The following is a 12,266-nucleotide window of genomic DNA, read 5'->3' as shown; positions in this document are numbered from 1 at the left end:
TTTTTTTTTTTTTTTTTTTTTTTTTTTTTGAGATGGAGTCTCTCTCTTGCTGTGCAGGTTAGGGTGCAGTGGTCTGATCTCTACTCACTGCAAACTCTGCCTCCTGGGTTCAAGCAATTCTCCTGCCTTATCCTCCGATTCTCCTGCCTCAGCCTCCCAAGTAGCTGGGATTAAAGGAGTGAGCCACCAGGCCCAGCTAATTTTGTATTTTCGGTAGATACAGGGTTTCACTATGTTGGCCAGGCTGGTCTTGAATTCCTGACCTCAGGCGATCAGCCTGCTTTGGCCTCCCAAACTGCTAGGATTACAGGTGTCAGCCACTGTGCCTTGCCTTTTTTTTTTTTTTAAATACAATTCTGGGTTTTTCTTATTACACATACCTTAGTCATAAACACCTGTGGATTTGTAGCTGCATACATATGGACAGTATTTCACTTTTACGTGTTGGTTGCTCTCATCTTTTCCGTCTTTCTCCAATCTTGTAGCCATGTCGGCTGAGGAATTGAGAAAATTTAGGACGATGCATCAAAGAAGCTATGTCTTTGTAAGCCTCTCAAAGGTTTCATTAGACTGATTAGAAAATAGTACTTAACAGAGTTATTGCCCAGTAAACCTCTTTTAAAAAGAGGATGAGGCAAGAGATTGGAAGAAGCAAAGATAAAGACTCATTATCTGGCTTGATACTTGGTCTCTCCTGTGTTCTTTAGCATGGGACCTTTCCTCTCTCGTGGGAAAAGAAGTCTGAGAAATCTCACAATTCTCCTTACTATCCAGAAATACTAAATGGTGACTTGCTTTGAATTTGAATTGGAGAGAGATGAACTTGTGTATCTGGATCCATAGAGGCTAAGCACCTATGCTAGCTGTCAAAGACTTCTTTTCGGATGTTGAAGCTGACACAGTGGGAAATTTCTGGTTCATTTCCCAAGGTGAAATATACTTTTTTGATGGTAATACTGGACTTTGTCACTGGAGAGGTGGTATTGTTCAAGACAACCTAGGTATTCAAATTGTCCCAATAAACCAGAGAAAGAGGCAGTGTTAAGATAAAGGAATTCCGTTGCACTTCCCTTTTCTAAAACTTAACCTTTCTAAAATGTTTCATGTAAATATTCTCATGTTTTATCCTCATTTTACAGATGGAAAAATTAAGATCAAGGGTTAACATTCTTTGTTTATGTAACTCAAAGAAGAACTGGAGCGGAAACCAGGTACTTCTAGTATACCACACATCTAGAAAGAGGCTTAAATGCCATCCATCATCCATTCTTCTCAAAAAGAAAATTCCCTTTTGAGGAGACTAGAGCAAAGACAGTAGAAAATAAAACCCAAGTACTTACCGGTAGAAAAACGCAAAGGGCAAGACCTACTGGTGACCATGTCCTCTGTACCAAGGGAATTGGGCTTAGTAACTCACCTACTGAAAACTGGCTACCAAAATAATAGTTTTTATTTTCGGGATTGAAGCGTTTGACGACTTCAGCGGTTGAGTAGTTGCCATTAAACAGACACAAGGCCAAAACATCCAGGCTGAGCTGGTAGTAGTTAGTCAGGGGATTGTCATTGTGTGTTTCTAGAAAAGAGAAGAAATGCCTCCCTTACTCATGGAAGCAGTAATGGAGTATACATTTTCAATCTATTCCTACTTACTCTATTTCAGTTTCTTTACATTTAAGGAAAGGTGGATAATAAAGCATGAGGTAACGCATAGAATCAGAAAACCTGAGGAACGTAAAGGCTTTTAAGGGCCACTAAATTCCACTCAACTTCTTTCGTTTTGTAACTGAGGGGACACAGCCTTTAAGAGATTAAGATGCTATCTAGATATCGAAGTGGTTACAGAGCTAGGGCCAGAATACAGGTTTTCTACCTCCAAGACTTTTGTGCTTTCAATAGCAAGGTGTTGAAATTAAGTAGAAACCTAGGTTGGAGGCCATCTCAAAGGAAGATGGACTTAATGAAAAATAGAATAAATATTGGGTGGGAGTTGAAATAAAAACAATGCACCTCACTAGTGGCTACCATGGCCAGTTTATTTTTCCCAGTGATAATGTACTCTGGCCACCTTTAGCTCATATACTAGCATTGCATATTTTGGTGCTTACGCCACTGTGTGCTGTGTTTTTAAGCTATTTCTGGTGTAATTCATCATTTGACTAAAAGCCAAGCTCCTGGAAGATTAGAGAATGGTGGTGTGTGTGTGTGTGTGTGTGTGTGTGTGTGTGTGTGTGTGTCTGCCATCATATGTAAAATATTACTTGACACAGGGTCAGTGCTTAGCTAAACATATTTAAAAAGAAAATTCAAGATGCATACTGAAAGGGAAAAAGGGAAGTGCCCTGCAAAGATATAGTGAGATGAATGGGTTTACGAGGAGAGGAAAGAGTTGAGGGAAGCTTCATATAATCTGAGTCAGCCGAGGAGAAGGTAAGGTTCTCTATGATCTCTAAATATTTGATTCTTACCCATATTTTTGATTTCTGCTTGGAACTTATTTTCTAGCTCGTCAATCAGATGGTAATCATATATTAAGGTTTCCTCAGGGCTACGACATGCTCCCAAAGCCAGTATAATCAAGGCAAGCTCTCCCGAGCTTAAATCTGACACTGAAAAGAAAAATATTTGAGTGTAACAAGGTACATGCTTGTGATTTTTTGGGCCTCCTGATTTCCTTGAGACTTACATTGCCTGTCACTTCTTTCTTCTGTTGCACTTTGTACAGTCTTGTGTCGCTTAATGATAGGGATAAATTCTGAGAAACTGGTTGTTAAGCAATTTTGTCATTTTGCAAACATCATAGAGCATACTTACACAAATCCAGATGGTATAGCTGACTACACACCTAGACGATAGGGTACAGCTTGTTGCTCTCAGGCTGAAAACCAGCACAACATATTACCGTCCTGAATACTATAGACAATTGTAGCCCAATAGTATTTGTGTATCTAAACATATCTAAGCACAGAAAAGGTACAGTAAAAATACAGTATTACAATCTTGTGGGACTGTTGTCATTTATGTTCATCATTATGTGACACATTCCTGTACTAATATTTGATTCCTCTCTTCTTTATCCTCAAAGCAGAGCCTTTTAGAGCAGTACTATATAAATGCAAACTAGATCTTGGTCTTTTCATTTTGGAATCATGCAATCCTTATAAAAGTGAAAAAAGGGGAAAAATAAACAACATCTTGGGATTTTTTTTTTTCCTGTTTGTGGTGCCAGCTTGCTAGGATAGTAGTACTTGATTTTTTAATATTCTGCCTTATAGAGTATCAAAACTTTCTGGCTTCTCGTAATTCTTATAATAATATTATGAGGTAGGTAAGAATGGCTTCATTTCCCCTTATGCTAATGAGAAAACTGAGGCTCAGTATTAACATGACTGGTTCAAGGCCAACTCACACCTAGTCCAAATCTGGTTTGCTCTATGGTTGCTTTGCCATCACCAGCTTTCTTAGTTGTGATCTGTATTCCCATGTGGTCATGAACTAAGCTAGCTTATATAACAGCATTAATGGATAAGAATCAATAACTTTTGTTTGTTGCTTCTTGAAGAAAAATTATTAATACTATTATTTTTTTCAGTTTTTTAAAAATTGTACTTTAGGTTCTGGGGTACATGTGTAGATCGTGCAGGATTGTTGCATAGGTACACACATGGTAAGGTGATTTGCTGCCTTCATCCCCCAATCACCCATATCTGGTATTTCTCCTCTCGTTATCCCTCCCCACCCTCCCCATCCCCCGCTGTCCCTCCCCTAACACCCACCCAATGGTCTGCAGTGTGTGATGCTCCCCTCCCTGTGTCCACATGTTCTAATTGTTCAACACCCGCTTATGAGTGAGAACATGTGGTGTTTGGTTTTCTGTTCTTGTGTCAGTTTGCTGAGAATGATGGTTTCCAGATTCATCCATGTCCTTATGAAGGACATGAACTCATAGTTTTTTATGGCTGTGTAGTATTCCATGGTGTATATGTACCACATTTTCTTTATCCAGTCTATCGTTGATGGACATTTGGGATGGTTCCAAGTCTTTGATATTATAAACAGTGCCTCAGTGAACATTCATGTGCATGTGTCTTTATAATAGAACAATTCATAATTCTTTGGGTATATACCAGTAATGGGATGGCTGAGTCAAATGGTATTTCTATTTCTAGGTCCTTGAGGAATCGCCACACTGTCTTCCACAATGGTTGAACTAATTTGCACTCCCACCAACAGTGTAAAAGTGTTCCTATTTCTCCACATCCTCTCCAGCATCTGTTGTCTCCAGATTTTTTAATGATCGTTATTGTAACTGGCGTGGGATGGTATCTCAATGTAGTTTTGATTTGCATTTCTCTAATGACCAGTGATGATGAGCATTTTTTCATATGTTTGTTGGCCTCATATATGTCTTCTTTTGTAAAGCGTCTGTTCATATCCTTTGCCCACTTTTTGAATGGGCTTGTTTGTTTTTTTCTTGTATATCTGTTTTAGTTGTTTGTAGATTCTGGATATTAGCCCTTTGTCAGATGGGTAGATTGCAAAATTTTTTCCCATTCTGTCGGTTGCCGTTCACTCTAATGATTGTTTACTTTGCTGTACAGAAGTTCTGGAGTTTAATTAGATCCCATTTGTCTATTTTGGCTTTTGTTGCCATTGCTTTTAGTGTTTTAGCCATGAAGTCCTTGCCTATGCCTACGTCCTGAATGGTTTTGCCTAGGTTTTCTTCTAGGGTTTTTATGGTGTTAGGTCTTATGTTTAAGTCTTTAATCCATCTGGAGTTAATTTTAGTGTAAGGTGTCAGGAAGGGGTCCAGTTTCTGCTTTCTGCACATTGCTAGCCAGTTTTCCCAACACCATTTATTAAACAGGGAATCTTTTCCCCATTGCTTATTTTTCTCAGGTTTGTCAAAGATCAGATGATTGTAGATATGTGGTGTTGCTTCTGAGTCCTCCGTTCTGTTCCACTGGTCTATATCTCTGTTTTGGTACCAGTACCATGCTGGTTTGATTACTATGGCCTTGTAGTATAGTTTGAAGTCTGGTAGTGTGATGCCTCCAGCTTTGTTCTTTTTGCTTAGGATTGTTTTGGCTCTTGCACTCTCCCAAGACTAAACCGGGAAGAAGTTGAGTCCCTGAATAGACCAATAACAAGGGCTGAAGTTGAGGCAGCAATTAATAGCCTACCAACTAAAAAAAGTCCAGATCCAGACGGTTTACAGCCGAATTCTACCAGATGTACAAAGAGGAGCTGGTACCATTCCTTCTGAAACTATTCCAAATAACACAAAAAGAGGGAATCTCCCCCAACTCATTTTAGGAGACCAACATCATCCTAATACCAAACTGGGCAGAGACGCAACTAAAAAAGAGAACTTCAGGCCAATATCCATGATGAACATCGACACAAAAATCTTCAATAAAATACTGGCAAATAGAATGCAACAGCAAATCAAAAAGCTTATTCATCATGATCAAGTAGGCTTCATCCTGGAGATGCAAGGCTGCTTCAACATACACAAGTCTATAAATGTAATCCATCACATAAACAGAACCAAACACAAAACCACATGATTATCTCAATAGATGCAGAGAAGGCCTTTGGCAAAATTCAACAGTGCTTTATGCTAAAAACACTCAATAAACTAGGTATTGGTGGTATGTATCACAAAATAATAAAAGCTGTTTAGGACAAACCCACAGCCAATATCATACTGAAAGGGCAAAAGCTGGAAACATTCCCTTTGAAATCTGGCACGAGACAAGGATGCCCTCTCTCACCACTCCTATTCAATGTAGTATTTGAATTCCTAGCCAGAACAATCAGGAAAGAAAAAGAAATAAAGGGTATTCAATTAGGAAAAGAGGAAGCCAAATTGTCTCTATTTGCAGACGATTGTATATTTAGAAGACCCCATTGTCTCAGCCCCAAATCTTCTGAAACTGATAAGCAACTTCAGCAAAGTCTCAGGATACAAAATCAATGTGCAGAAATCACAAGCATTCCTATACGCCAATAACAGACATACAGCCAAATCAAAAGTGATCTCCCATTCACATTTGCTACAAAGAGAATAAAATACCTAGGAATACAACTAACAAAGGATGTAAAGGACCTCTTCAAGGAGAACTACAAACCACTGCTCAATGAAATAAGAGAGGACGCAAACAGACGGAAAAACATTGCATGCTCATGGTTGGGAAGAATCAACACCATGAAAATGGCCATACTGCCCAAAGTAATTTATGGATTCAATGCCACCCCCATCAAGCTAATGACCTTCTTCACAGAACTGGAAAAAACCACTTCAAACTTCAAATGGAAGAAAAATTATCTTTAAGACCAAAATAAGCAAGTCCTAGCTCCAGGGTGAGCGATGTGGGCGTGTATTTTGGGCATGTTTCTCTTACCTCAAGTTTGGTACCATTAGAATGGATGTAACGGGATACTTTGGATGCATAATTTTTAGGATTAGTTGCAGATAATCTTTTAGATAGGTAGATTTTAAGATTCTCTGTAAATCTTCCAGAGAATAGAGAAACTTACCTCCCATTTTCACAATGTGTTTGATTTCTTTGACCATCTTTTGCCTCAGGATTTGGTTCTGGATTCCAACAAGTTTGAGGGACAGCAGGACATTGGCAGCGCTGGTTCCCCTGGTATACTTTGAATTGATCATTGTATTCAACAGAGGGTTTATGTCATTTTTTTCACTTACCTCTGTGGCAGAGGAGGAAGAAATAAGAAACACATACTCAGAAAATAGTAAGACTTAGAACAGGGGTTATATAAAAATATTTAGTAACAGGTATGGCACAGATGTATACCAATCCAGTGGCTGCTGACTGTGTTGGTGGAATAATACAAAGGTGAGTCTTGAACCACCCACCCATGTCAGACATGACTCCTTTAACAACTAGCATGAAAATGTTTTAATATTTTAACAACTGGTACAGCCTTACCATTGTGTACTGGCAGACTCCTTGCCTGGGATATCTAGCATCATTCCCTGATTTTGTATATGAAGCTTAGAGAGAGTATCCTTAAAGAAACCTCCATAATTGGAGGTTTAGCTGAAACTAGACTACATGTCTTCTGACTCTTAGTCAGCAGGACTTTCTACTTCCTGGATTCAGTTCTTTCCTTCTCCATCTTCTAAATCAATTGGGTTAATGCTGAAAAAATGCAGGTACAAATTCTGTTATATTGGTGATTGACCCCAAAACTTCATTGTCTGATTGTGCAGATGGCTAGGCATCAAGATCATTATTCAGCATTATGCAGCCTTTGAAAAAGCCTCCAGTTTTAGTCTACAATATGCCCCAATTCCAGAGATGGAGGGAAGTCACATTATACTGTGGAGGTAGGAGAATCTGGAGCTCCCAAAGAAATAGAGGTGAATAAAAAGAGTTACTATTTAAAACACAGGACAGTTTTTCAATATGTTTTTCCATAATCTTGAGGGGTAGCCCCAGATCCTACCCTTCTCTATATTATCTAATGGATTAGTGGGAGAGTGAGAAGAACATGAGCTTTGGATTCATATTTTGGCCACACTCTGTGCTCCTTAACTTATGACTGTGAATAATAAGTTATGTAGCTTGTTTTACCCTTAGTTTTCTCATCTAAAAATTGTGGCTGTTAACACCTACCTTACAGATATTGGACAATAAACCACTGAATTAACTGTAAAATGCTGCACATATTATTATTTCTAACTCAACCGGAGTTTTTATCACTATACTTGAGAATCAAGGAAATGTAATTTCCCTTGCCCAGTTTTCTTTGCTTTAAAAGGAAGAGTCAAGAAGATCTAAATAGAGTGATTGTAGAAAGGTCGTGATGTGTTGCAGACACAATGGAACAATTGAGTCAATTCTCTGAGATTTTCAGCTCAGCAGATTTTCTGGCCCTGAAACAGACTTTTCAGTTCCTGGTCAACAACTCAAACCAGCTTCCTAGACTGCTAAAGATAAATTCAATTATTATTATTATTATTACTTAAAACAAATTGAACTCTAAAACCTACATAGCCATCCCCTATTCTTAGGATCCAACAAGGGAAGTGTTAGGCCAAGAAAAAAAATTAGTCAGAAGAGTCTATGCTGTAGCCTGTATATATCCAAGGCTGTCTTCTGTGGTGGTGTTCTCTTCTTACTGGTTACAGAGCACAGATTGTACCACCTAATCATCTTTGGGTTAAAGCTCAATTTCAGAGTAAAGTCTCACAAAAGAGAAGCCATGCACCTGAGAACTGCACCAGACTTCAGGAGATAATTTGCTTCAATAGTCTCCCCTCATTATCCTTCATTTATGAAGAAAGCTAAAGAAATTCAGAAATGTTGGGTCATTCAATGATTAAGGGATCAAACTCAACATGAATCTAGTTTTCCTTTCTCTTGCTTTATTATTCTTTTACGGAACCACACAATCTCTGGGGATAACATCCAGGCAAGAGATGATGGAACTTTATCCCATGTCTCCTAAGAAAGCGTTGAAGGGAGGTGGACATGCAACTTGGAATATCTAAACTCACTCATGACAAGACAGCAATCATCACTATTTGAAAGAGATTATTAGTTTTTTTCTGTGTAGTTACAAGGGGTTAACCCAAAAATATGGATTGAATTTCAGAAAAAAAGATTGCATACCAAAACCAAAAGATCACTTTCCATGATCTAGAAAAATTTCTGGGAGCATAAATTTTCTGTCATTGGAAATTCACATGAATAAAGAGTTACTTGGCAGGGGTGCTGTGCTAGAGAGGACCTGAGCATAGAAAGAGCAGTTAGGCGAGTTAACACACAATCTGTAATTCCTCTTACAACAACATGCATTGTGGGACTTTCCTCACCATCTCCTGCCACCCTTGCCATCATTCATGGAGTCCAACCACATATGGAACTGGAATGGGATCTTTTCTCAGGTAACTCTACATAGAGTCTCTTGTCAACAGTCTTCAGTGGACTATCACTCAAGAGTAATTTTAGCTCAAAGTGTACTCACCACAGATCTCACATAGTTGGCTTGGAATAAGAGAAAACAGTAAGAGCCCCACTAGGGACAGCTGGTGTGACTGCCTCATCTCTTCAACAGTGTACCGGAATGTTGAGGGATTGGCTATTTATTAGGTGATGGACAGAAGGTAATGAGAGCTCCTCCTTCAGGTTGCCTCAGCTTCTTTTCACTCAAGCAAATATTGAGAAATGTTGGGAGGTGTGGTCAAGTGTATTTGTCCATGTAATGTAGTAAATCAGGAAGAAGAATTGTAAAGTGTGGTTATAAAGAATGAGGAAATAACTTTCCTTTGTTTCCTGCCCTAAACTTTCAGGGTTCATATCCATTATTTGCCTTCCACTCAGTGAACATATATTAGGTGAATGACTCCTGTAATGTTTCCCTTTTTTCCATTTCACTTTATGTCTTATGTTTCCTGACAAAGTAGATTTGATCATGCAAACACATACAACATATAAAAATGGAAGTAAAATAAGACATCCAAATGGCAAGCAGGCATATGAAAAGGTGCTTGCAAAGGTGCTTAACATCACTGATCATCAGAGAAATGGAAATCGAAGCTGTAATGAGATATCCTCTCATCTCAGTTAAAACGGATTTATCCAAAAGACAGGCAATAACAAATGCTGGCAGGGACATAGAGAAAAGGGAACCCTCGTACACTGTTGGTAGGAATGTAAATTAGTAGCATAAGTATGGAAAAGAGTTTGGAGGTTTCTCAAAAAACTAAACATAGAGCTGTCATATGATCCAGCAATCCCACTGCTGGGTATATACCCAAAAGAAAGGAGATCAGTATATGGAAGAGATACCTGCCTTTCCATGTTTGTTGAAGCACTGTTCACAATAACTAAGATTTGAAAGCCACCGAAGTGTCCATCAACAGATGAATGAATACAAAAAATGTGGTACATATACACAACAGAGTGCTATTCAGCCATTTAAAAGAATGAGATCCTGTCATTTGTGACAAAATGGATGGAGCTGGAGATCACTATGTAAAGTGAAATGAGCCAGGCATAGAAAGACAAACATTGCATGTTCTCACTTATTTGTGAGATCTAAAAATAAAAACAATTTAACTCACAGAAACAGAGAATAAACAGATGGTTACCAGGGGCTAGGAAGGGTAGTAGTGGCAGGAAGGAGGAAGAGAGGGTTAATGGGCACAAGAAATTAGAAAAAATGAATAACAGGGTAACTATAGACAATAATAATTTAATTGTACATTTTAAATAACTAATAGTATAATTGGATTGTTTGTAACATAAAGGATAAATGGTTGAGAGGATGGATATCCCCTTCTCTGTAATGTGATTATTATTCATTGCATTATTGTATCAAAACATCTCATGTGCCCCATAAATATATCCACCTCTTATGTACCCACAAAAATTAAAAAGTTTTAAAAACAGAAGTAAAAGCCATAAGTCTGAAATTGAAGCAGGCAGTATTGGAGAACCCAGCGCATGAAGGGATCTTTGGCATAGTGGTTTTTGACCTATGATTTTTCTCCTAAGATAGATCCCCTAGCCAAGGAGGAAAACCAGAAGGCTATGCAACAAATGTGGATTTCCTAGCCAAGGAGAAAAGAGAGGGTTTCCTAGCCAAGGAGGAAAACCAGAGAGCTATGCACCAAATGCGAATTTCTGCCCTGCCAGGACAGTTGCTACATGTGAGAAGTGTTGCCTGTCACAGTTCTGAGAGCTATTGGTGAATACTGTCAGCCTAGCTAAGGATGTCATGACTTAGTGACACACTATTTGCATTATATCTCTGTGATGGTTAATTTTCTGCATCAACTTGATTGGCACCTGAGTGTTCATATTAAACACTATTTCTGGATGTATCTGTGAAGGTGTTTCCAGATGGGATTAGCATTTTAATTGGTGGACTCAGTAAAGTAGAATGCTATCTCCAGTGTAGGTGGGCATCAATCTGTTGAGACCCTGAATAGAGAAAAATCGTGAAGGAAGGAGGAATTCACCCCTTTTATGCTTCCTGCCAGCCTGTTTGAGCTAGGACATCTTATCTTCCCCAGTCCTCAAGCTGAGATTTACACCATCAGCTCCCCTGGTTCTTGGGCCTTCAGTTTGGTCTGAATCACTCCACTGACTTTTTTGGGTCTCTAGCATGCAGACAGTAGACTGTGGGACTTCTTAGCTTCCATAACTGCATGAATCAATTCCTTGTAATAAATCTCTTTCTCTAGTATATTTATATAATACATACGTGGAAACCACCATTCTACTCTCTGTTTCTATGTATTTGATATTTTTAGAATCTACATATAAATGAGATCATAGTATTTGTGACTTATTTCATTTAGCATGGTATTCTTCAGGTTCATCCATGCTGTCTCAAAGGACACTATGTCCTTTTTTATGGCTGAATAATATTCTATTATGGAAATATATGTGTATATACATATATATATATATATATACACACACACACACACGCACACACACACATACACATACACATATATGTCATCCCTTCATCCATCAGCAGACACGTAGGTTGTTTCTGTGTCTTTGCTATTGTGAATAATGCTGCAATGAACATGGGAGTACCTATATTTCTCTGAAACACTGATTTTGTTTCCTTTGGATATATACCCAGAAGTAAGATTGCTAGTTCATATTGCAGTTCTATTTATAATTTTTTGAGGAGACACCATACTCTCTTCCATAATGGTTGTGCAAATTTATATTCTGCAAACGCAAAAGATTCTCTTTTCTCTACATCCTTGACAATACTTGTTATCTTTTGTCTTTTTCATAGTAGCCACTCTAACAGGTATAAGGTGATATCATATTATGATTCTGATTTGAATTTCTCTGATGATTAGTGATATTGCACATGTTTTCGCATGCCTGTTGGCCATTTTTATGTCTTCTCTGGAAAATGTTAAGGTCCTTAGCCCATTTTAAAATCAGATTGTTTTGTTTTTGTTTTAGTTTTGCAATTGAGTTGCATAAGTTTCTTACATATTTTGGATATTAACCTATTATCAGATTCAGGTTCGCAAATGCTTTCTTAAGTATTCCACAGACTGCCTTTTCATTTGTTGTTTTTTTTGCTTTGCTATTCATAAACTTCCTAGTTTGATGTAGTTTCACTTTATTTTTACTTTTGTTGCATATGCTTTTGCATATAAAAAATCATTACTATGAGCAATGTCAAGGGGCTTTTCTTCTATGTTTTCTTTTAGGAGTTTTGCAATTTTAGGTCTTTATATTGAATTACTT

At 38.1% G+C, this 12,266-nt stretch overlaps 1 protein-coding gene across 1 annotated transcript in view; it reads right to left on the bottom strand.

The window, feature by feature from the left end:
* The window catches only part of TCN1 (transcobalamin 1), a 16,433-nt gene extending 7,248 nt beyond the window's left edge, over nucleotides 1-9,185 (bottom strand). The window contains exons 1-4 of the mRNA XM_032283309.1: nucleotides 9,001-9,185; nucleotides 6,541-6,714; nucleotides 2,466-2,606; nucleotides 1,418-1,573 (exon numbers count right to left, since the gene is read on the bottom strand). Of these exons, the coding sequence (XP_032139200.1) occupies nucleotides 1,418-1,573; nucleotides 2,466-2,606; nucleotides 6,541-6,714; nucleotides 9,001-9,079 (550 nt within the window). The 5' untranslated portion in view covers nucleotides 9,080-9,185. The remainder of the gene's footprint in view (nucleotides 1-1,417; nucleotides 1,574-2,465; nucleotides 2,607-6,540; nucleotides 6,715-9,000) is intronic.
* Nucleotides 9,186-12,266: the final 3,081 nt, after the last annotated feature.

Source organism: Sapajus apella, unplaced genomic scaffold, assembly GCF_009761245.1.
Source record: "Sapajus apella isolate SASKATOON/1434 unplaced genomic scaffold, GSC_monkey_1.0 scaffold14, whole genome shotgun sequence".
Lineage (NCBI taxonomy): Eukaryota > Metazoa > Chordata > Mammalia > Primates > Cebidae > Sapajus > Sapajus apella.
The sequence above is the reverse complement of the archived record's forward strand: the minus strand, read 5'-3'. Positions and strand labels throughout refer to the sequence as shown.